Below are 25,421 nucleotides of genomic sequence, written 5' to 3'. Positions count from 1 at the left end.
AATACCCTGTCCTCTAGCCACCCTCCAGTGCCTCTCAGCCAGACACACGCAAAGGCAGAGGGCAAGAGAGCCGGCTGAGGCAGTCTGTGGAGGTCAGCTTCCCACACAGAGCAGGGCTGGGAAAGGAGCAGGAGGAGGCAACAGAGAATATCTCACATAGGTAGCCAACTGACCAATTTATTTGAAGAGTTATATGCATATTTTAATGCGTAACAAAAGCAAGGTAGCCACACATCAAAGCTGTGAGTTCACAGCTGTCATTTTTTTAGGGTAAGGCTAAAGCGGATCTTTAAATGTTAAAAGTTAGACAGTTGAAAGAAAAATATTAAGTGGTAGTACAGGTGGTGCAGGAATATGGCAAAAATCACAAAGATGGCATTCGTGAAACTGAACTTCAGGAAATTCTGATTCTCACCACTCTGGATCATGACCTGAGCTGAAACCATGGGTCAGATGCTCAACCCACTGAGCCACCCAGGCACCCCTCCATCAAGGGGATTTTAAAAACTGTGATATTTCCATACTATGCAGCAATGAAAATGAACACATCTAAGTCTCATGCAGCAAGATAGATGAAGTTCCCAAACCCAACGTGAGTGAAGGAAACCAGATACAAAGAATCCGTACTGTAGATTTCTTTTATGTAAAGTTCCAAGACTAGCTAAACAAATCTAAGGGGTGGAGGTCAGAAGAGTGGCTACCATCATAGAAGGAAGGTGAGGGTAGTGACCAGAAGGAACCACAAGGCAGGCTTCGGGAAGGTCAGCAATGTTCCATTTCTTGACCCGTTTTTGACATGGTATGTTCATTTAGAGCATGATTGCTCTATGATTGGCTATGGTTGACATTAGCCACTGTTGGAATTTCCCTCCTCCTTCCAGGTGATAGTAGAAGAACTCTAGACCTTATATGGTACAGGAAAATAGGTCAAGGGCCTCCTCCTCTGCCCATGTTGGTGCTGTTGTTACCATTTACCTTTATGTCTGGTTCTAGACTCCAGGGCTCACAGAGATGCCCTCATCACATACAGGCCAGCCATGGGCTTGACCACAGGACCTCTAGTTTCCTGCCCAGCTGTGGCATTTAGTGGTCAGTACATGGCCATCTTCAGGCATTTCTTTAGAAGGTTCTTTACCTCCTAGGGCATTTTAGGGGAACTGGGTAAAGGTCTCAGCTTCTCTAGGAGGCCATCCACTCCAGGTTGGGCAAGGGAAACCCAAATCCCTAGGGTACAGCAATCCTGAGGGCGTGCAGGGAGGAATGATACTTCCGATTCTTTTGAGAATGAGATTTGGGGGAGCGGGAAGAAGGACGCTAATTTCTTACCACGTTGTTTATCCTACCCTCTGAAAGCCAGGCCATGTGCTCTATCTTGTGGCATGTTCAGAGAAGATAAGGTCCCCACCTGTAAAAACTTCACAGCCTCATTGGTAATATGAGAGCATCCCTGAGTAAAGAAACAAAACCAAACCTGACAGGACAGGATAACTTTTGAAGAGGCAGCAGAGCTGGGACCAACTTCTCAAGTTGACCTTGCACATGCTTCGGTATTAGTGTTTCCACATCATCACTTTTATCAGTCCAGACGTCACAAACCCTCAGGCCCTCCATGTGGAAGTTTTGTGTCACCATACATTTTGTGATGCAATTTTCTAAAGAAAAAAAAATGAATTTGTAGCTAAATTTTAAAAACTTAGAAATACAAAACTAACCCAACCCCCAGATTTCTAGCTGCTCTGGAAGACTCTAACGATCTAGCAACACAGGCTGCTCGATTCCCACATGGCAGCAGTGGGAAAGAGCGGAGCAGTGACTGTCCCCTTTAGATAGGACTTTCCAGCTGCATAGTCTCCATAGACTTCTTATGTCTCACACCCAGCCTCCCTCACACATCTGTCTCACCTGCTTGGTCCTGCCCCCAGGCATCCCATCTTATCCTTTTTTTAATTAAAAAAAAAACCAAACCCTTCATATCTTCCTCCTGCTAGAAGAATAAAGTCCAAACACTTTTGGCTGGCAAATCTTACAAACTCTGGTCCCAATCTAATCTCCCATTGCTCCTCTACACACATTTTTCTCCCAATCATAGGGTACACATGAATGATTCTCATGGCTTTATGCATTCAGGTGGTTGTTTTCTCAGAATCAAGTTTCACTTTTAACTCTTTCACTCGTGTCTTTGATTCCTACTCTCCTTCCGGCATCTGAGATCTTCCAAGATCATTTGCCTTCTCTTCAATGTACATCCCTCAGGAATTCCATTATGTAGGGGATATCCATCAATTTCTGTTGTCAGAAAATGCTTTTATTGTGCCTCTGTTCTTGTAAGATTATACACTTCTAGGTGAACAGTTATTTTCCCCCAGAACTTTGCAGATATGCTTCCCCTGTCTTCTGGCGACTTTCAGTGTCATTGCTGTCTCTCTATAAAGAATCTGTCTTTTCTCTCTGACTGCTTAGGAGATTTTCTTTTTGTCTCTAGCATTCTGCAGCTTCACTGTAATGCATCTCGGATTTCTGTTAATGTTCCTGCTTATCGTATGTTGGGTTCCTGAATTGTGGGACTATGTTTTTCATCAATTCTGAACATTTTTTTAGCCATTATCTCTTCAGTGATTGCCCCTATATCATCTCCCCGATTTTTTCTTTCTTTCTGGAAATCTGACTAGGCATGTGCCAGACCTTTGATTTACCATTCTGTCCACCAGTCTCTTAATCTTATTTAGTTTTTCTAGATAGAACTTTTTTATCTTGGTGCTGTATTTTGACTAATTTCTTCGTATCGATCTTTCAATTGATGCTCATTATATCTTTACTTCTCTCTTATTGTGTTACCTGTTTCTGAGTTATTATTATCAATAATCTACTTCTTTTAGCTCCTAGTACTTTCACTTTCAATACCTCCTTTTATTTCTGTAAACACTGAACAAACTTATTTGGTATTTTGAATCTTCAAATTCTACTTTGCCAGTGTGATGGGTCTGAGTCCTTATTTCATTTTTTTCTGCTGACTTATGAATAGTGGCTTGTTTCCATATGTGGTATTTTAAGTTGCAAACTCATTTCATCAAATGCTGAAAAATCACAATAATATGGCATCATGCAAAGAAAATGATAATTCTCCAGCAACTGAACTCAACGGCATGGGATATTGCAAACTGAGAAAGAACTCAAAACATCTATTATGAAGAAAATCGATGAATACAAGAAAACTCAGAAAGGTATTTCAGGGAACTCAGAGATACAATGAATAAACAGAAGGAATTCTTTACCAAATAGTTTGAGATTATATTTAAAAAAAAAAAAGAACTACGCAGAAGTTCTAGAGCTGAAGAACTCAACAAAAGAGATGAAGAAGGCCTTAGAAAGCAGATGTAAATTGCAAACTCAGGGGTGCCTGAGCAGCTCAGTCGGTTGAGCATCTGACTCTTGATTTCAGCTCAGGTCACGAGGACCCCAGTGTTGTGGGATCGAGCCTTATGTTGGGCTCCGTGCTGAGCATGGAGCCTGCTTAAGATTCTCTCTCTCTTTGCGCCCCTCTCCCCCGCTCGGGCACTTGCTTGCTCGCTCTCTCAAAAAAAAAAAAAAAAAAAAAATTACAAACTCAAACTCCTTGGAACTTTGTGGGAACTGTCTTAGGCTTAGATTCAGGTCTAAGCTGGAAGTGATCTGCTGCTTATAGGTGCCTAAGAGAACTACCAACCCAAGACCCTTTTAAAAGGATTTTGGTCACAAAGGTGGTATGAATTCTAGCCCCAAATTGGCATAAGGACAGGCTTTTGGTCAGAAATTCTCAGGGGGAACTTTTGTTTTTTTTTCGGCTTCACCCTGAACTAAAATCAGGTATCTTCAGGCAAGTAATAGTCTATGGCACATATGCCACTCTTTCCCTTGGGGAGCAAGATCTGACAACATCCACTAAAGTTTCCATCACTTGAAGGTTCTGGGTATTCATAAGGATTTCCAATGTACTCTGACGTTTTGCTTCAGTCTAACTTTGTCTACTATCTCTGTGGTCCATTTGGCCAGAATTAATGGGGACTCCAAGGTAAAGTCTGGCTCTGACTCACTTCTCTGGATTCCCACTCTCTCATTGCTTCTGCCTCTGAGGGATGTCCTCCCATTCCTGCCATCTCAGCCTTGATGTAAAACATGCTTTTAATAGTTTCCCCAGCGTCTCAGGGATTTTTGACTTGGCAGATTTTGCCAGAATCCACCCTTCCATGTTGTTGCAAACATGGCGCTCACTTTCCTATCATTTTCCAACAGTCTCTCAGAATCCTCGCTCATCCTGTTACCTCTTTCTAGACTGATCTTCCTCACCTTCCCCATTTGCTAAATCTTATTATGGTAGGCAGAATTCCAAGATGGTTCCCCAAATCACTAGCCTCTGATGGATGCTACTTGAACACTATATTCAATTGAACACTAAGCTAATGTTGCTGTGAAGACATTTTTCAGATGTAATTAATGTCCTAAGCCAGTTGATCTTAAAATAAGGAAATTATCTGGGTGAGTGGGTCTGACTTAATCACATGAGGTTTTGGAAAGCAGAAAGTTTCGTCTATTGGTAGTAGAAGAGAAAGTCATACAGCTGTGCTCTGGCTGGCCTGGAAGAAAGCAAATATCTGTGTTAAGAACTTTCTATGAGGCCACATGGCAAGAAACCATGGGCAGCCCCAAGGAGCTGAGGGTGGTGATTTGGGGCCAACAGCTTGTAAAAAACCCCAAGGACCTCAATCCGGTAACTGCAAGGGAAGAAATTCTGCCACAAACCGGTGAGCTTGAGTGAACACTCTGAGCCTACTTGAGAACCATAGCCCTGGCCCACACCTTGATTTCCGTCACGTGAGACCCTGAGCAGAGAATTCAGTTACACAGTAACTGGACTTAAACTGTGAGACAGTTTGAGTTGTTTTAATCTGCTAAATTTGTGGCAAGTTTTTACACAGCAGTAGAAAATGAACACAGCCCTAAACTAATATACCCACCTTATACTTCAAAGCCAAATTCAATTTTCACCCCTCCAAGATGTGTCCTTGAGCTCTGAGGCTGGTCCAGCCAGTGGCCCTCCTCCTCACCCCCGCCCGCCATGCTCTCAGGACTCTTAATAGTCCTTCTGTTATATCTCCTTGTGTTACTGGTTTTGCTTGTTCATCTGTTTTAAAGTGTCTTTCTCTCCAGTTAGACCATTTGACCTTCAGAGAAAGGACCGTTTCTTAGGTCAACTCCAGCGTCTGATGGCCAGGGTTCAATCCCAGCTTTGCTACTTCTTAGCCATGTGAATTTGACTTTTTCATTTCCCTAAGTTTCTACAAGCCTCAACTTCCTTATGTAAGATATGGGGGTAAGAAGACCCTACTTCAAAGGGCTGTTATGAAGATAAAATGAAATCATTTTTGTACAGCACTTCACACAATACCTGGCACATAATAGGCCCTTGGCACATGTTTGTGCAATGAATATATGGGTGAAGGAAGGATGGAATGAGAGCCTGCACATGTGCCTGAATATGTGTCCGTGTGGAACTGTTTTCTCAACCTAAGCCACCCTGTCAACAGACAGCCTTCCCCTGATGTTTCCCTTGTTTGTTTTACTCCTGCTTTTCCCGTGATTGCTCACAGGAAACATTCCTAGAAAAACCTCAAGGGATTGACTTCCTTTGTGCTTTAGGGCAGCAGCCGGTCTGCAGTCTGTTGGCCGCAGCTGCGCTCCAGCCCCTGGGGACTGAGGGAGGGACAACGTCTCAGAAGGATGAGGATGGGAGCCAAACAGCAGGTGAAGTTCACCAAGAGAAAAATACAAAGACAATACTTGGGAGGGAACCCCCCCAAACCAGCCGATGGTAGAGGAGTAGGGATCCCTGACCCCCACACCCCCGGCCCCTGCCTCACACACAGCCTCAGTCTTGGCTGCTACAACTGCCCTCTCTCCTTTCCTTCTGGCCACCTACAAAATAGTCACATTGGCATCACCCCTAACAGCTTCGAAGATGCCAGGCCCTAGGGAAGGCACAGCTCCTGTCTTGGTGTCAGATGAGAGCCATTTGGCAGGCGAAAAGAAACAGGCCATCTGGAAAATCCTCGGAGACCTCAGTAATTTGAACCAATGACTCCCTTCAGTTTTATTTATTGTAAAAAACAACATTATAACAACATGAAAGGACATCTCTTACAAAGGAAAAAAAGATTACTCATGATCCTGCTACTCTAATGCCACAACTGTTTTCTTTTTCCAAGCGCTCTTCTCACCTTTTTTTTTTTTTTTTTTGGCCACATAATAGAAGTTTGCATGCAATCTGTGTCCCCTTTTTTGTTTTCACTTAATGTGATATCTCTCAAGCCTTTTCTAGTATTGACCTAAATCTAGTGTTGGTCTCTCTCAATCTCTCTCTCTGAGCTGCATATATTCCAACGGCTTTGACGGAGGCATAATTAATGATTCCTTAACCCTTGGAGATTCTTGCTCATCCCCTTGAATCTTTGAGGTTGGCTGTTGGCAAAACTGTAAATGAAAGGAAGTTTGTTTTCCGGGCCCGTCTGCCTCCCTGATCTTCCTTCCCTGCTAGCCCAATTTTAGCCCAAGACTTCTCTTGCCATATCCTGGTGCCAACCTGCTTTCTGAGCCTGTGCCCCTATTCAAGGGCTATTAAAAATAATATCGTTCTATTTTTTCCTCAAAGAAGAGCAATACATGCTTGTGTTGTCCAATTTGAGAAATGCATAAAAGCAAAAGAAAGTTAAAATCTGCTACCACTTTGCTGTTCAAGATCAGATGCCTCTGTTCCTCATTGCTCTCCAAAGTATTGTTGGCACTTTTGACCCCACTTGTCTGTGTCAGGTCCCTTTTCCCCCAGACCCTGCTCTGCCTTCACTAACCTGTACTAATGACATGATGAAAAAGTTTATTCATGAATGAATAAACCCTAGAAAGTATGCTACCTTGAGGCCCTGGGCACCTATTTAGGTAAAAATATTCATAAACAGATATACAATGCATCAAGGGGGCACCTGAGGCTGGCTAGTTTAACCCACCGGAGACTTCACTGGCTCATTAAACTGGAGTATATACAGGTAGGATGGGCTGCAGGGCTGGTTTGATCTAGTAGCTCAAAAATGTCATAAAGGCAATGGTTTCTTTCTAACCTCTGTCTTTGCTTCCCTCAGCATGATTCTCTTCTAAGGTAAATTCTTCTTGTTGCCTAAAATGGCTGCCTTATCAGTGGCTACTAGGCTACTTATTGCCTGACTCCTGTCTAGCAGGAGATGAGAGCATCCCTCTCCCACCATCCAACAAATACCTAAGGTTTTCTCTGACTGGATCAGTCTGTTCTGATGGCTGCCCATGAATCAATCTTAGGGGCAAGGAGGATGGGATCTCTCTGGGTGGTTTGGACCAGCAGGTCTCAAACTCTGGTCTTAGGACCCTTTACACTCCTAAAAATTACTGAGGATCCTAAAGAATCTTTTTAATGGAGGTTTAATCTATTGATATTTGACAAATTAGAAATTAAATGTAATTTAATTTAAATTAATAAAATAAATCATAAAAATAAATTACATGTTTTAACAAGTTAAAAAATAATTATGTTTTAAAAAGTACTAATAGCCCCCCCCAAAAAAACAAAACAACACAACTATGTTCTCCAAAACAAAAAGATGGTGAGAAAAATGGCTTTTTTCCCCCTTTATTTTTAATTTGCAAGTCCCTTTACGTCTGGTTTAATAGAAGACAGCTGGATTTTCATATCTGCTTCTGTATTCAATCTGTTGCAAATTGTTCTGGTTAAAGTACATGAAGAAAATCTGCTTCACATCAATATGTAATTAGAAAAGGGAGGAGTATTTTGATAGATCTTTTTTGAAGTTTATTTTATTTATTTTGAGAGCGAGAGAGAGAGCACGCATGGGGGAGGGGCAGAGAGAGAAGAAGAGTGAGAATCCCAAGCAGGTTCCATGCTGTCAGTGCAGAGCCCCACACAGGGCTCAGTCTTACCAACTGTGAGATCATGACCTGAGCCGAAACCAAGAGGTTTCACACTTAACTGAGGTTGGACACTTAACTGAGCCACCCAGGTGCCCCGATAGCTTTTAAAGGGTATCTTTTTTGGTACTATACCAAAATTCTACAAGAGGTAATTCCTTAAAGGTTTGTTGCATTGTGAAATTGAAAACCTTATCTATAAACTTTTCATACTGTCAAATTAAAATCCATTGTCTGCCTTGCATTTAGAATTCATTTTTTACCCACGTGTGATTTTGTAACATCATGCATTAGCGATTTGGAAAACACTGATTCACTGAGTAAATGCAGGTCTTGTAAATGTTGGCACATTATACATGACCCAATATCCCCAAGTCACATTTGTTAACATCACCATTCGTCACATCAGAAAAGTCCTTAAATATTGAGAACCTGTCTCAGGGTGATAATAAGTTTTCCAAAATTCTAAATTTCTTTTGAAAGCTGGAATTTTTTCATCATTGGCCCAACAAATAGTCCATTGTTTTCCTTGAAGAGACAGGCTCACTTAACTGATTGTCAAGGAAATGTCTACCAAATAATCAAGTTGAAATAACCATAATTTGTCAGTTGCTTTCTCAAGTGAAAATGGTGTTGCATGAAAAAAACCAAAAAACAAAAAAAAACCCAAAAAACCCAAACCAGCCAGTTCAGCTTGTGGCTGCACACGTGCTCTCCCTTAGACAACCACCAGGCTCTGGTTTGCAGTGGAAGGGTTTTATGTGCCTTTCCCATTTTGTTATATAAAATATTAAAAAGATATGTGTTCAAGGGTTGAGATTTTAATAAATTTAGTAATATGTATTGCTCCATCAAGACCATTCTTAAATGACACTGCATTTTTTTTAATTAAAAGTTTTTGTGTTTTTGTTTTTGTTTTTTTACCATTAGTGCGGTAATGAAGGCTATTAGTACAGTTCGGTGCCACTACCCTGATTTGTGAAGGCACCAGTAGTTTTGCACACCTTTGCCTTTGCACCATCAATGCGAAAGGCAAACTATGTATTAGATAATTATGAAATAACTTTGACTTCAGAGATTCCCTGAAAGGTCCTCAGGGACCCCTAGGGGTCCATGGACCATAGTTTGAGAACTGCTCACCTAGACCAATCAGAGCCCGCTCACAGAGCTAAGAGTGGGGCAATCTTACCTAAACCACATGTTGCATCACAGAAGGGAAGGGTGGAATGAATGTTGGGGTAACCACAATGCCTGCTATTAGAATGACCTAAGTAATGAACATAAGGAACTAAAGAATTGTAAAATCGTGGTAGCTGTCCCAGATTTACCAACAGTTTGGCCACTGTGCTAGTCAGGGTCCTGAGCTTTTCTGAGACCAGCCTCTGACTTGAAGAGATTCCAGGTAAGGCTTTGAGGTCGAGGGGCTGATCCTAATTTACGGTTTGAGGATCTCTGTCTCTATCCAGAACAGTAGCGGAGGCTCTGCAGCTAGTAAAAAGGGTGTTTTAGGTCAGGGCTTGTCTTGTCCCACAAGTCAGCTTCTCTTCCCACCAAATGCGAATGGGGTGAATGAGGCAGCGGGTGCAGGGTAAGCTTACCAGTGGTCCGGTTAGGCTGGAACAGGAGGCAGTTTTGAGCTCCTTTTCTTTGTCACACCCACCTTGCACCCAGTCCTCCAAGCCGGAAGGCTGATCCTTATGTCTAACCTTAATGCTCTCACAGCATTTTTCAGACAAGGAGTATCTGGGAGAAAGGGAAAGAGCAGTTAAGGCAAAGAGAGGTAAAGTGTCTGACCAAGCAGGCTGGCCTTGGGCAGGTCTCCAAGAGAGAAGTGGTGAGGTGCTCATCATTCTCCCTGCAGCTGTCCCTGACCCCATCAGCTGCTCTGCCTGGCCAGCCTTGGCCACTCCACTGGATTTAGATCTCCCAGTGACAGCTTTTCCTCTAATATTTTCAAAATGCTCCAGTATTCTCACCTTAGAATAACTTGGGAACATTTTTATGGCAAAATCCCTTTGGAAAGTATGACAACAGAGTCCCCCCCGCCCCCTTCCTTTCCAAGATTTCCCTCCTGACCTTTGTTACCCAGATACAACATTTTTTTCCAGCACCCCCTGCCCCCACTGGGGAAAGAACACAGACACTGCCAAACTCTGGTGCTTTGCAACCCCTGTACAAACTGTTGCAAAAAAGATCGACAAAATTCTAAGTTTTCACAAATATATTTGGCTTAGTTTCTAGGATCTTCCGTTTTAAACCAGAACCGGCATCACAGGCACATGACTGCAATGCACTGTATCTGTAACCTAAAAGGAAATTCTGAAAGCAGACCAATGAGTTCACTGAGGAGTCAACAAGTCCCAAGGCACAGAAATGTTGCAGACGCATTATACACCCTTGGGTGTTCTAAAGAAATAACATATCAGCGCTTTAAACTCCTTTTAATTCTTGAATTTGGGGATTCACGAATATTTATGCTTTAAAAGTCTGTATGACATTTCTTTTCCAGATTCAAGGGAGACTCCTGAGATATGGAAAGGGGGACTCCAAGCGCAGGTTCTGATCCCTGCTCTGCCACCAGATGTCCCAATGAATTAGGTACCTCACTTATGCTTTCGGGGCCTCAATTACCCATTGATACCAATAGGTAATCAGCACTACTAACCTTTTCTCGGACACGTGTAACAAAAATAAAGATGTTCTGCAAGTCCTCCCCGCTCCCCCACGCCCAGGCTGCCCTCCTGCAGCTCTCAAGGTCTCACGACCCAAGGAACTCTGAACAGTGGTCGCCCTGCGGGGGATTGTGCAGGCAAGTAAAGCACGTGACTACGAAAAGCCCCTTCATTCACCGACTCCGCATCTACCAGTCCTCTGCGCAGTAAAAGCCTGTAATAAGTCCAAATGCACCTCTGGTTCCCTCCACCGCCTAACTGCACGTAGAGTTCAAGAGGGCTGTGGGGGCCCACTGTCCCCGGTACGTCCTGCCGAAGGCGCCCGGCTCCCCGAACCACAGTGGGTGGAGGCGTTGCGCGTCCCGGGGGCGGGGCCGCCGCGGGACCCCCCCCCCCCCCGCAAGCTCCGATTGGTCTCTCTTGTCCTCGTGATGCTCGGCCCCGCCCGCGTCCCTCCTCCGCATCCGCGCGGGGGAGCGGACAGTCTGGTGCTGAATGGGCGCGAGCGCTGCGCCGGGGGCGGGCGGGGGCGCGGGGCCCTGGACTGGAGGCCGGCCGGCGCCCCCTCCCTAGCATGCGGACGAAGGCGGCCGGCGGCGCGGAGCGGCGTCCCCTGCAGCTGCGAACGGAGGCGGCGGCGGCGGCGGCGGCACCTGCCGGCCGAGGTAAGTGGCGCAGCCCCCTTCTCGGCGTAGCGGGGCCCGCGGGCTGGGGGCGGCGGTGGCCATCAGTCCCTAACCCTGCCTGGCTGGGGCTTGGCGGCTCCTCCCCGGCCCCGCGGGCGGCTCCCAGGGCACGGCGCCCCTGGACGCGCCTCGCGGGGGCGCGGGCTGGGAGTCGTGGCTCCGGGCCGCGTCGACCGGGCAGGGGGCGCCGCGGCCCACGCAAGTGTGGAGGCTCAGGGGTGAACCGCCAGGTTGTCGAGTCCAGCCGCAGTGGCCCTTTCTCCCCCGGTGTTCCGCAGCGGCTCGGGGTTTAATTCATTGCTGGAAGCTTCCGAGCCAGCAGAGCCGAGTTAACTCATTTCCCTGGGACGGGATTGGGGGACCCTCTGCAGTGTAACTAGCAGCTCCCAAAACTGCCCTTTGCATCCTTCCATAAGGCGGGATGTGTGGCGTCTGTACGTAGAAATTCGCCAGTGACCTTCCTTGCCCCCCTCTGCAGCCAGCCCTACGAAAGAGACACGTTTTGGTGACCGTTTGCTTTCCTCTGAATTGTAAGCAGTGACTTGACATAGGCATGCATTCATTATACGCCTTTAGTGTGTAAATAACTCAAGGATTTTGGAAAGCATCTCTCAGAGGTGCCGGGCTAATAGGGAGAGGCGGGGTCTTGTCCCCACCCCACACCAGCTGGGTGACCTTGGCCAATACATATCCCCTTGTGGGGCTCTGTTTCCTGGTCGCTACTGGGAGGCTTGAGCTGCTGCTGATGGCTGTGGTCCCTTTCAGGCCTCTGGTTCAGTGGTTCCGACCGAATAATGTGTTTACCCGTTAAAGGGGTCCTACAAATCAGCTGACTTGAAAGATGAATTTTATGTTCTCATGTCTTAATTCGTGTAGGTGGCCTTTGCTTAATTATGGATCGCTCTTTTAAAAGAGAAAATAGTTTTATGTGCTGCGTTTCTCATCCTTGACTTGCCTGCTTGTGGTGCCAAGCACCCAGCTCAGTACTGGGGTTACAAAGAGGAAGAAGACTCATCTCCTGCCCTCTGGTGTTTAGCCTCAGTCTCCTCTTGTTTTATAACTGCTAATCCTCTTCCACAGAGGGATGCGTGTCCTGAAACTGTGAGGAAGAGGAATTCATGTCTGTTGAGTGAAGGGGCACAGACTCAAAAACATGATGGGTTGTGGTTTCACTTGTGTAATCCGGAAAGCTGGACAGTTTAGAAGAATGTCTTACATTTCTAGTCTTAGAGCCAGGATCACCTAAATTCCAACACATGCTTAGACAGGAGAGAGTGCTGTGAACTGCCAGAGCACTATAACCAAGATGTCATGGTTCTTGTTCCATGTCTGTCCATTATGTGAGTGCTGCTGTTTCTGTAAGATGAAATGGACCTTATTTGTGATTAGCAGCCATTTCTTCCTCTAAGCCAGAAAAGAAATGAGTGAGATGGGAAGGTATGAGGGAGTTAATGGAAGTGTGAGAGGGCCAACAGGCGTATATTCTAAAAAGTCATTTTATGGTTACCTATTTTGAAAATGTTTATAATTTTGGCCCAGATGGCCAAGTTAGTCCCATGCTGTTTGGCAGCAGTGAGGGGAGTTTATCTAGCAAGTTGGCTCTTGGGAGGTGAACAGACTATAATAAAAAAGGTTTAGAGCTCTCTGTGGGAGTCCATCCAGGTGCTGGGGGCCGAAGGGGCATGTCTGGGAGCCAGGAGTTCCTGGGAGGATTAAAACTCACCTTCCACACCCTTCTGGTTCATGAGGAACAAATTAATCTGAACTGCCTGTGGAGGGTTGAGATCATTCCCAGAGGGCATGCTCCATGATTTTAAGTCTAGCTGGGCAGCCTTGGCAGAAATAAAACAGCTGGGAAGATATACAGTGATGGTACAAACTTCCTAACTGCAGAGAAAGGAGAAGCAAGGGCTGAATCAGTGTGAAAGGCCTAAATTAGCAAAGGCATCCAAAATGGGGAGGGGTTGCAAATCACCAGCCTGGTGTGAGAAGAAGCCGTAAATATGGATAGTGGATAGCGACGTGTGGGGCTCCTCAGGGAGAGAGAACCAGCTTAAGCACACCTGCAGAGGGGGAGCAAGGAAGAAGTGTAAGGGAGTGGGGGAACAATGAGGTTAGAGGGTACAAAGACACTTCCAGGCTTGTCTTACCTGGACAGCTTTTTCTTTCCTTCTTTCTTTTTAAAGTATAGCACATATACTAGAAAAGTAGACACGCTGTAAGTGTACTGTTCACAAGTTTTCCAAACTGAACACACCCACGCACTCAGATCAAGAAGCAGGAGCTCCCCATGTGCTCCCTTCCAGTCCCTACCTCCCTGGGGGCAACCCACCACACCTGACAGTTCCATGCGTGTATAAATGGATCCTGCAGTATCCGACATCTTTCCTAATGAGTTAGGTTTCTGAGATTCACTCGTGACGCTGCCTCTTGCTGTAGTGTGCTTCCTCTCAGTGCTGATTTGGCCTTTGGGTGATTAATATATCACATATTTGTGCACTGTTGATGGACATTTGGGCAGTTTCCAGCATTTGGCTATTGCACATAATGTTGCTGTGACTGTGCTCGTACCCATCTTTGGTATATGTACGTATGCATTTCTGATGGTGGTATGGTAGGTGTGTGATTGCTGGGTAATGGGCATGTGTATACTCAGCTTTGGGAGCTGCAGGCAAAGCCATGTTATTCCAATTTTTTAATAACTACGTTGTTATTAGTGTGGTCATCATATGGTTATTATATGGTAATTAGTAGTTAATTTTTATTAGTGTAGTATTAGTTTTATAATAGTACCTCCTTACTACTAGCTGATGAGGGCAACACCAAGTTTTCACCAAGGAGACAGGCAGGAGTCTTACCAGGAGTCATGATCAGTTTCTATCTGGCTGTGCCCCATGCCCCATATTCTCTTGGCAAGTGCAGTCAGCTCCATGCCCCGGTCTCCCAAGTCACGCAGCAGCACAGGCCGAGCTGTGGGCAACCCAAGAGTTCTGTTGTCAGGGAAGAGTTTCTCTGGCCAAACTGCTTTAACTTATCTCAGCTCCTAGTTCCCTGCAAGCACTTCTGGGAACCTCTCCTCCCTTTTGCTTTCTAAACATTATACTTTCTATATTTTTTTAGCTCCTTTTTTTTTTTAATGTTCATTTGTTTTTGAGAGAGAGAGAGAAAGAGAGTGAGCATGGGAGGGGCAGAGAGAGAGAGGGAGACAGAATCTGAAGCCAGCTTCACAGGCTCTGAGCTGTCAGTACAGAGCCAGACACGGGGCTTGAACCCACCAACTGTGAGATCATGACCTGAGCTGAGGTCATATGCTTAACTGACTGAGCCACCCAGGTGCCTTGTACTTTCTATACTTGTTTCTACTTCTCTGATCTACCTTCTCTGTGCTTCTGCATTTCTGTTAAGAATTCTCTCATGTCATTGAGGAAAAGCACAAGTCTAGGTTAGTCCTCTAAGGCTGTACAAGATATTTTTGTTCTCTTCCTCTGGCATGGAAAAAACATCCAGGATTAAGTTAAGTATCTAAAATCATAATAGTTAAGTATCATATGGTATGATTTGATTAATTCAAAGAGGGAAAATTGATAAAAATAAATAAAAAAGGTCTGCTTTAATGGAATAGTGGTTCTATCTTTTGGACATTAAGGCTATTTTTAATACCAAGTGTCATTTTCATGATTAAAGGCTTAAATATATTGAGTTCACAGAAGTCATTGTTCTATGATATGTATAGAGTTCCTTCTTCCCTGGCCTGAGAGCTTTTCTCAGCTTCTGCCTTTTTTTTTTTTTTTTTTTTATGTGTATTTATTTGTTTGTTTTTGAGAGTGAGAAAGAGAGCATGAGCTGGGGAGGGGCAGAGAGTCCCAAGCAGGCTCCATTCATCGTGGCAACACAGGGCCTGCCGCAGGGCTCAGTCTCACGAATCGTGAGATCATGACCTGAGCTGAAGAAATCAAGAGTTGGACATTAAACCGACTGAGCCACCCAGGCGCCCCTCAGCTTCTGCTTTTTTATCCTCTTCTATCTTGTTCTTCACCTCCTTTCTGCTTCTGACAAACATCTTGGTCTCATTTCCTATTTAGACTCTAGTGGCAAGAGAGGAAGAGAGTATGGTCCTTTAATAGGGCTCCCAATACTCTCCTCCCTTCGCTTGTTATTTTCTGCAGTCAAGTCCTTAGTTTTCCAGGACTTGGTGGTTGGTGTAGGCTTCTTGCTTATCCTTTCTCTAGTCCAGTGGAACTGTAACTCAAGCCACACATAATTTAAAATTTTCTAGTAGCTACATTTAAAAAGTTGAAAAGAAACAGTTGTATCGAAGTTGCAATTTATGAGGAATATAAGAACTTCTAAACTGTTATGCACCTAATAACACAGCTTCAAACAATGTAAAGTAAAAAGTGACAGAAGAATAAAAAAAAAAAGTTGACAAATCTGCCACCAAAGTGAGAGAGATTTTAGCATACATCTTTCAGTAACTGATAGAACAAGCTGACTGAAAACCACTAAAGGGTTATTCCAGCAAACAATAAGCTTGATCCAACTGTTTATGTAGAAAACATGGTCCCACAAATGAAGATTGTACTTTTACAAAAATTGAGTATACACCTGGTCATGAAATAAGTTCTAACATGTTTAAAATAACCAGTATCATACAGAACAAGTTCTCTGGCCACAGTGCAACTAAATTATATCAGTTTTAAATGCTATTTTGGAAAAAAAGTGAAAATTTGAATTTAAAAATATTTAGGCTTGAGAGATAAGTGATAATAATAAACATATATGTCAAAAGTTGTAGGATGACTTATACACTTAAACTATTAGGTACAGTCTTAATTGCTCATATTAACAAGAAAAATAGCAAAAATTAATGATTTAATTAGCTAAATTAAGACATTAGGAACATAGCAATTAAAATGAATCCAACAAATTAGAAGGAAGGAAACTTTAAAAAAAAGGTGAAATTAATTTTAATAATATATTTTAGTTAACCCAGTATGTCCAGTATATTCTGAAATTAATCTAAAAATTGTTAATGAGCAATTTAAATTTTTGTGTTCATACTCGGTCTTTAAAGCCTGGTGTGTATCTTACTTATATAGAGCACATCTCAATTTGGTTTGGCCACATTTGAAGTACTTAACAGCCACATGTGGCTAGTGGCAACTGTACTGGACAGCACAGCTCTGGATCTTAGCCTGTTTTAAACATTGAGCTGATTTGTCTTGATAAAGGGGACAGTCAGGGCTAACTGTGGTGGTGGGGTTCAGTTTTCTGCCAAGGAAATCTAGGATCGTAGGAATCTGGCAGTGTTCAGTGGCTGGCAAAGGAGGAGTGGGCTTTTTGTGAAAAGCTTGGTAAACCCACTCCCCTCCTAACAAACCCACATGCTACAACACATAGATAGGTCAGAAGAAAAGATAAATGCTATACTGACTCACTTTATTGTCACCTGCTCTAGACTAGACTGGACTAGAGCAGGTGACAATAAAGTGAGTCAGTATAGCATGCATATATATATATGTATATATATATAGTCATTTTTTTATGTATATGTCATTATATGTACAGCTCATTTAATTTTCACAAAAGCCACGTGAGTTTGGTATTGTTATTGTCCCCATTTTACAAATGAGGATGTTGAGGCTCAGAGGGGTTAAGAAACTAATAAAGTGTAGGGGACAGAGTCTGGGGAAAGTGTCTAGGGGACATTCTGACTCAGGCAGTCTGACCTGGAGGTGGCAAGGAGGCAAATGCATCCCTCCCTTTGCAGCACATAGTGTGTTCCTGCCACATGCTTGAGAACAACTCCTGTGGAAATTCTTGGAAAGGTCATCCGAGGTGGCTGAGATGGCCGTGTTCCCTGTCCAGGTTGGCGTGTTCCCCTGCAGGCCATTGTCACTCCCCTGGGTCTCCACAGCAGGCTCCTAACTGGTCTCAGGGCACAAGAGGACTTCCCCATCTCCAGTGTGGCTCAAGAGAGGTCTCTCCAAAATCCAGTTCCAATTAGCTTCCCACCCAGTTGCTCCTTTTATCTCAGGATAAAAAATTTCCCATTTCCAGCAGGCCATGGCATGGTCTGCTTCTTTTCTCTAGCTTCTTTTGGTACCTTATTCCCTCCTGGGCTGGACCTTCAGGCACTCCATGCGAAATTTTCCCCTCCGTGCCTGCTGTTGCTGCTCAGGTGACACCTGCCTGCCCACCGAGTTCTACTCATTCCTTCCTGGGAGGACCTTTCCTAACCCCTTCCCAGACACACACACACACACACACACACACACACACACACACACTTTCAAATCTAAAACATCTTGTAACACAGCCCTCATGTCCAATGTAGAATAAATTTAAAAGAAATACTATGAAAATAATTACATTTGTGATAGATCTACTTGTCTGATTTTTAAAATAAGATCATGAGAGCCTTTTGAAAAAGAGACCGTGTCCGTCTGGCCATTGCTGTAGCCCCAGGCGCGTACTCCATGCCTGATTAAAACTGCTTATATGAGGGGCACCTGGTGGCTCAGTCGGTTGAGCCTCTGACTTTGGCTCAAGTCATGATCTCACATGATCAAATGTGAGTTCGAGCCCCATATCGGCCTGCTGCTGCTGTCAGCACGGAGCCTGCTTAGGATCCTCTGTCCCCTTCTCTTTCTGCTCCTCCCCCGCTCATGCTTTCTCTCTCTAAAAAATAAATAAAACATAAAAAAAAACCCTAAAAATCTGCTTATATGAGGATTGCCTGGGTGGCTCAGTCAGTTAAGTATCCAGCTTCGGCTCAGGTCATGATCTCATGGTTTGAGCCCCACGTCGGGCGCTGTGCTGACAGCTTGGAGCCTGGAGCCTGCTTTGGATTCTGTGTCTCCCTATCTCTCTGCCTCTTCCCCATTCATGCCCTGTCTCTCTCCCTCTCTCAAAAAAATGAATAAACATTAAAAAAAAAAAAACGCTGCTTATATGATTGGCAGCATGCTTCTTTGGGGCTTGCCCAAATAATGATTTCCCAAATATTTGGAGCAAAGAGGAAAAGGGATATGTGATTGGGTTATAAAAGGAAATTCTGTGTTTTTGCCATGCCTCTTATAGACCTAAATACCTGTTGTTGGTTTTAAGAGTTCAAACATATGTAACTTTCTCTGAGCTTAAAGTGCCCCAAACAAAACTTTCCTTTTTTCTTCTCTAAGACTGTTCCCACTCCTTCAGTCTCAAAACAGCCAGGGCCTGTCAAACTTCAGGTCCCAATTGTGGTCCCTCCAGTTCCTTTTCTAGGGCCATTTTAGGCTTTGCTTTTCTTTTCTTTTCTTTTCTTTCATATGTTTATTTATTTATTTTGAGAGGGGGAGAAAAAAACAGAGAACTTGCATGCTCGTGAGGGAGGGGCAGAGAGAGAGGGAGAAAGAGAATCCCAAGCAGGCTCTGCACTGACAGCCCTGAAGCCGGGCTTGATTTTATGAACTGTGAGATCATGACCTGAGCTGAAATCAAGCATCAGATGCTTAACCTACTGAGTCACACAGGCGCCCCTGGGGTCACTTTCTGATTTCAGTTTTATGTGACTAGTTTGCTGCTTCTAGGACGACGTGGCTTACTGAATACTGGATTATGACATAAACTACCTAGCAAATCCTTGACCTCTGTTTCCCTATCCACCTGGACAGCTGCTCCCTGAGAAATATTGCTGAGGTCTTGTTTGATGATGTCACTTCATAATTTCAAGACTTAGGAACCCATATCCCAACCCTTTCTTTTTGGGGGTGGGATCTTGGTAATTTCAGAATTTGCACACACACTTTCACATCGTCTCATCCCCTACGTTTCCCATTTCACTAGGGCTTGAGGGAAGGTCCTCATGTTGGCGCCTATTTACATTGGGTCCCAGAGTTGATTTTGTTAACTGTTATTTCTACTGACTTTCCCGTTCTGTTAAATATTATTTCTTCATCCCTACTACTTATATCCTTTAGATCAAGAGGGAAATCTTCCATTAAAAAGGTACCTTCTATGAGCTCTGTGCTGACAGCTCAGAGCCTGGAGCCTGCTTCAGATTCTGTTTCCCTCTCTCTCTGCCCATCCCCTGCTCATGCTCTGTCTCTCTCTCTTAAAAATAAATAAAAATTAAAAAAATTTTTTAAAGGTACCTTCTAGATTTTGCGCTATTTGTAGTATTCATGGGATTGCCACTGACTTGTTCTCCTTTACATATTCTGCACATCTAATTTGCAATCACAGGGGCCCCCCACTGGAGAGCTCTTATGTAAGGTGTTTTCTTAGAGCTTAGACGGACCCAAAGAGGAGGGGCAGTTCTCTAAGCAGTTTTCCCCCATTTATTCCAGTGTCTGTCTTATTCCCTCTGGCCTCCTTCTCTGAGGGGTACCCCCACCTCTGCCATTAAGTCCCCTCAGAGAATGGTGGAGTGGTGGCACTGCGTAGAGCCCTCTTGCGTGCTCTTTTTCCTTCCTATTACTGGCCTGGATTTGTTATGCAGGCCAGACCTCAGCTGGCAGGGTGCTAGAATAACAGCCCCTGCCAGCTCAGTCACCACATTCCGTGTGGCATCTTTCTTCACGTCTCTTGATCGTCCCCCTCCTCACGGGGTCTGCTCTGGCTCGGTTGCAGTGATCTCCATGACCTCTCCTTAGCTCCTTCAGCCCACTTCCCATCGTGAGCTGGCCAGCCTGCTCCAGAGCCAAGTAGGGCTGCCTGGCACCCCCTCCTTTGAGGCCAGTGTGGAGGTTGTGGTTCTGTCTTAGGCACATCTGCTGCTCTCGCCAGGTCCCCTGTGATCGGGCCAGAGCATGCCTCTGTGGGTATTTTCACATGGTATTTCTTCTATCTGGATGCCTGTTCCTGTCTTCTGTCTCTGAAGTCTTGCCCATCCTTTAGGGACTCATTTACACATTATCTCCTCAGGGAAGCCTCCCTGATGTCCTGTGACGGAGATGACGGTTCCTTGCTCGGGGTGCTCCAGGTGTATTGCTTCCCCTCTACCGTGGCGTTATTTGGTATTTTGGGTATGAAGGTATTTTGGCCTTCCCTGGCTGGATTATTCATTTAAAGAAGAACGGGGCTGTGTCTTTTTATCTTTATATTCCCAGCGCCTGGTATATGGAAAGTGCTTATTAAATGTTTATTTAGGCTCTTTCCTTAGTTTGGTTGTTGTTGATAGTGCTGCTGTAAACATCAGGGTGCATGTACCCCTTTGAATCTGTATTTGTGTGTCCTTTGGATAAAGACCTAGTAGTGCAGTTGCTGGGTCGCAGGGTTGTTCTATTTTTAACTTTTTGAGGAATCTCCGTACTGTTTTCCAGAGTGGCTGCACCAGTTTGCATTCCCACCAACAGTGCAGGAGAGTCCCTTTCTGTGCATCCTTGCCAACTTCTGTTGTTCCCTGAGTTGTTAATGTTAGCCATTCTGACAGGTGTGAGATGGTATCTCATCATGGTTTTGCTTTTTTTTATTATTTTTTTATTACAAAAAAAAATTTTTTTTAATTTTTTTTTTTTTAACGTTTATTTATTTTTGAGACAGAGAGAGACAGAGCATGAACGGGGGAGGGTCAGAGAGAGGGAGACACAGCATCTGAAACAGGCTCCAGGCTCTGAGCTGTCAGCACAGAGCCCGACGCGGGGCTCGAACTCACGGACCGCGAGATCATGACCTGAGCCGAAGTCGGCTGCTTTACCGACTGAGCCACCCAGGCGCCCCCCAAAAATTTTTTTTTAAATGTTTATTTATTTTTGAGACAGAGAGAGACAGAGCATGAACAGGGGAGGGGCAGAGGTGGGGTGGGGAACACAGAATCCGAAGCAGGCTCCAGGCTCCGAGCTGTCAGCACAGAGCCCAATGTGGGGCTCAAACTCACAAACCATGAGATCAGGACCTGAGCCAAAGTCGGATGCTTAACTGACTGAGCCACCCAGGTGCCCCCATCATGGTTTTTTTGATTTGTATTTCCATGATGATGAGTGATGTTGAGCATCTTTTCATGTGTCTGTTAGCCATCTGGATGTCTTCCTTTTAAAAATGTCTATTCATGTCTTCCTCCCATTTCTTCACTGGATTATTTATTTTTTGGGTGTTGAGTTTGATAAGTTCTTTGTAGATTTTAGATACTAACCCTTTATCAGATATGTCATTTGCAAATATCTTCTCCCATTCCATAGGCTGCCTTTTAATTTTGTTGATTGTTTCCTTTGATGTTTATAGCAGCATTATCAACAATAGCCAAACTATGGAAAGAGCCCAAATATCCATCAACTATGAATGCATAAAGAAGATGTGGTATCTATATACAATGGAATATTACTCAGCCGTCAGAAACAATGAAACCTTGCCATTTGCAGCGACGTGGATGGAGCTAGAGTGTATTATGCTAAGCAAAATAAGTCAGCCAGAGAAAGACAAGTACCATATGATTTCATTCATATGTGGAGTTTAGGAAACAAAACCAACAAACATTTGGGAAGGGGGGCAGAAAAAGAGAGGGAAGCAAACTATAAGAAACTCTTAACGATAAAGAACAAACTGAGGGTTGATGGAGGGAGGTGGGTGGGGGATGGGCTGAATGGGTGATGGGTGTTAAGGAGGGCACTTATTATGATGAGCATTGGGTGTTATATGTAAGTTACGGTCACTAAATTCTACTGAAACCAATATTACACTATATGCTAACTAACTAGAACTTAAATGAAAATTTGGAAGAAAAAAATGTTTATTTAAAGGATTGTTAGGGGGAACAAAGCAAATTATACAACAATATGGACCAGCCCTCTGCAACTGGGGGTTTACAAGAGAATTAAGCCCTGCTACTCTAGGGCAACCATTGTAAGTTATGACTAAATTTCTCTCCCATGCTTCCGGAATGATTCTAGTTATAGACCATCCTTGGGAGAATTGGGAAAATAGGTATTCAGATCCTTTTGGGCTCAATTCTCTAGCCAAACCCAGCTTGAAGAAGCCTGGTATAGACTCTTTGATCCCAATCCTGATAAAATATACATATACAAAGAGTAAAGACTGATGGAATTGTAGACCAGAATGTTAACAGTGGCTATTACTGGGTCGTAGTATGACGAGCAGTATGTGGTTTCAAAATGTTCTTTCCACTCTTGTATAATTTCTGAAGTTTCTAACTTTTTGATAATAGACTTGTAAAAAATACTTTTTGAATAAGCCAAGCCAGAGTTCTTAAAGCTGACCACCTCATCTAAGGCAGTAGTGAGTTGGGGTTTTTGTTTTTAAATGTAACAACATGCCGCACCAAGACCAGGAATCGTGGAGCTGAGCCCCTCAGCATTGCTGCTGGAGAATCGGGCCTCAGGTGTGAGGATGACTCTGGCTGTCAGCTCTCTGGACATGGGTGTCTCTTTTTGCTGGCACTGGACACCTTCGAATTGAAGGGATGAGTTTCTAGCAGGCATGCTCACCATGAGAGGAACTAGCATGCACATGGATACTCACATATACTCTCAAAAGTAAATCTAGGGGCGCCTGGGAGGCTCAGTTGGTTAAGCATCCCACTTTGGCTCAGGTCCTGATCTCACAGTTTGTGAGTTCGAGCCCCACATCGGGCTCTGTGCTGGCAGCTCAGAGCCTGGAGCCTGCTTTGGATTCTGTGTCTCCCTCTTTCTCTGCCCCTCCCCTACTAACTCTCTGTCTCTTTCTCTCTCTCAAAAATAAACATTTAAAAAAAAGGTAAATATAGAGGTATTTTTCCCCCTTGATTGCTCAGAGTGAATGTAACCCAGTGTTATTTGAATTAAGTCTCACATGCTAATTCTTGCTCATGACTTACTGCTTCAACCAGCCCTATTTTTTCCCCTGAAGTTTGACCTTGTTTGTCCTCATACAGGATTTCATTCTTATTCCGGCAAGAATCCACCAGTGGCTGCTGAAATAAGTATTTAATGAGAACAGGGTATTTATTTAGTGCCTAAGTATCTTCCATCAAGTTACTTATTAATTACAAAGGAAAAATAGTAACTTGACAGCAGGGAAACCTACCTCACGCTACTTTAACCAGTTGATCAAATTGAACATCACCAGGAGTGGGACAGTCAGCATCGTGTGGCTCCTGACAAAATGCATCGAGAAGAACACAGCATCAGTCTGTGATATTTCTGCCAAAAATGTGTAACTTGAATATAATCATGAAGAAATTGACAAACCCCAAATGAGGGACATTCTATAAAATAACTGGCCTGTGCTCGTCAAAAAATGCCAAGGTCATTAAAGATAAAGGAACTGTTTCAGCTTGAAGGAGGTTGAAAAGATATGACAGCTGAATGCCACATGTGCTCCTTTTTGCTCTAGGGCCATTATTGGAACTACTAGAGAAATTCGTATAAGTTCTTTAGATTAGATGGTATTGAAACAACAAAAGCTGCTTGATTTTTATCATTATGTTGTGGTTGTGTAAGGGAATATCTTTATCTTTAGGAAATACTAAAATGTTAAAATATTTACGGGGGGAATATCATCATGTTTTCAACTACTTTCAAACGGGTAAAAAAGTAATATGCATATTATATTGTATTATGTAGCAAGACAGAGCAAATGTGGTAGAATGTTGCCAGTTGGGGAGTCTGGGTGAAAGGTATCCAGGATTTTTTTTTGTACTGTTCATGCAGTCTTTCTGTAAGTTTGGGATTATGTCAAAAAATAGAGTTAATAGAGTTTAAAAACTCGGAAGTCTGCAGGTCATGGTGCTGTGGCCAGTCTAGCATCAGAAGCCACATGGGGCTTTTCAGGGTCTCCCCTTTCCGTGGTCATTAATGAAGTCATTACCCACAACACTGAGCTCTCTTCAGCATTGGCTCTGTTCCCCCGGACGTCAGCAGAAGACAGGGTGCAAGATCACCAAAAGTGCAGCTTCACCTGACAGGAAGGTTTCTTTCTTCCGCTGTGCGCTGCTCCCTTTCCAGAGACTTGACTCCTGCTGGCTGTCTTCAGGTAGCCTGGTCAGCCAGCTCTGATCCACACATTTACCTGGTTTAGACTAGACCTACCACTGTCCTGTAACAGAGGCTTCCCAGGCAGAATGTAACTTTGGAAATATATTTAAACACAGTTGAGAGTGTTGATGCATGAGATCAGTGCACTTCACCAAGATGCTTTGGTTGAGCGCTTGCCAATAAGTAAGGCACAGGGCCCACAGAGGGTATGCTTTGCTTAAAGCTTTGGCATCAGTCAGTTAAAGATGGTCCGCCCTCCTGCTTGATGGAACCTCAGATTGTATGTTTTGGCAGAAATCCTGAGTCTTTTGCGTTCCGCATAAGCAGGGGCGGGGTCTTGTCCAGCCCCCACTGCATTTCATACAGTTTAGGACAACGTTCTGTGTTTTGGCTGGAGCCTCTCCTGTGGGGTGGGGTGACAGGGGCTGTTCTTGGATTCTGAAGGGGAGCTCTACGCTAGGGCCTGAGGTGGGTGTGTGGGTGGATCTGCTTATCAGAATTTGCAGAGAGGAGTTCCTCTGAAACTGTTCAGCCGTAGGGAACAGAATATAATAAGAACAGTGAAGCCTCTATACCTCCTTCCTGTCTTTCTTTCCCTTCCAGCTCTCCTTTCACAGAATTTCCTAACCCTCAGCCTCCACTCCATTTTCTCCACTCTGTGTCCCCCACTCCTCTATTTCCCCTTTAATTTTTTAATTTTTTTTAAATTTTTTTTCTTTTTAACGTTTATTTATTTTCGAGACAGAGAGAGACAGAGCGTGAACAGGGGAGGGGCAGAGAGAGAGGGAGACACAGAATCTGAAACAGGCTCCAGGCTCTGAGCTGTCGGCACAGAGCCTGACGCGGGGCTCGAACTCACAGACTGTGAGATCATGACCTGAGCCGAAGTCGGCCGCTTTACTGACTGAGCCACCCAGGCGCCCCCCACTTTAATTTTTTTAAACCCATCTCCCTCCACTTATTCCAGCTTCCTATTTCTCTCTCCTAAATGGCCATAATGTATGAGTGTCCATTGAATCAGCTAAGATTTATGTTTCCTGTTCTTACTTTGAAAAGTAGGTGAGACTCATAAATTTTAGTGGAAGAAGAGGCAGTGGAAATGTTCTCATCCAATTCTGCTTTTTACATCT

The 25,421-nt window shown here is 44.1% G+C and overlaps 1 protein-coding gene and 1 long non-coding RNA gene across 4 annotated transcripts in view; one reads left to right on the top strand and one right to left on the bottom strand.

Moving 5' to 3' along the window:
• Nucleotides 1-475: 475 nt before the first annotated feature.
• On the bottom strand, nucleotides 476-10,977 carry LOC107179645. The gene is made up of 3 exons (XR_006215860.1): nucleotides 10,891-10,977; nucleotides 9,582-9,726; nucleotides 476-1,652 (listed from the first exon to the last, which is right to left on the bottom strand). It is a non-coding gene; the product is annotated as an uncharacterized LOC107179645 (long non-coding RNA).
• Nucleotides 10,978-11,152: 175 nt separating this feature from the next.
• The window catches only part of ST3GAL5 (ST3 beta-galactoside alpha-2,3-sialyltransferase 5), a 50,793-nt gene continuing 36,524 nt past the window's right edge, over nucleotides 11,153-25,421 (top strand). Inside the window, exon 1 of one of the 3 annotated variants that reach the window (XM_042981887.1) lies at nucleotides 11,153-11,320. In XM_042981887.1, coding sequence (XP_042837821.1) covers nucleotides 11,230-11,320 — 91 coding nt within the window. In that variant the 5' untranslated portion in view covers nucleotides 11,153-11,229. The remainder of the gene's footprint in view (nucleotides 11,321-25,421) is intronic. The other 2 variants (XM_042981892.1, XM_042981889.1) reach the window with 2 other exon arrangements.

This window comes from Panthera tigris, chromosome A3 (assembly GCF_018350195.1).
Source record: "Panthera tigris isolate Pti1 chromosome A3, P.tigris_Pti1_mat1.1, whole genome shotgun sequence".
NCBI lineage: Eukaryota > Metazoa > Chordata > Mammalia > Carnivora > Felidae > Panthera > Panthera tigris.
Note: the sequence above shows the minus strand (reverse complement) of the source record. Positions and strands in the feature narration are given on the sequence as shown.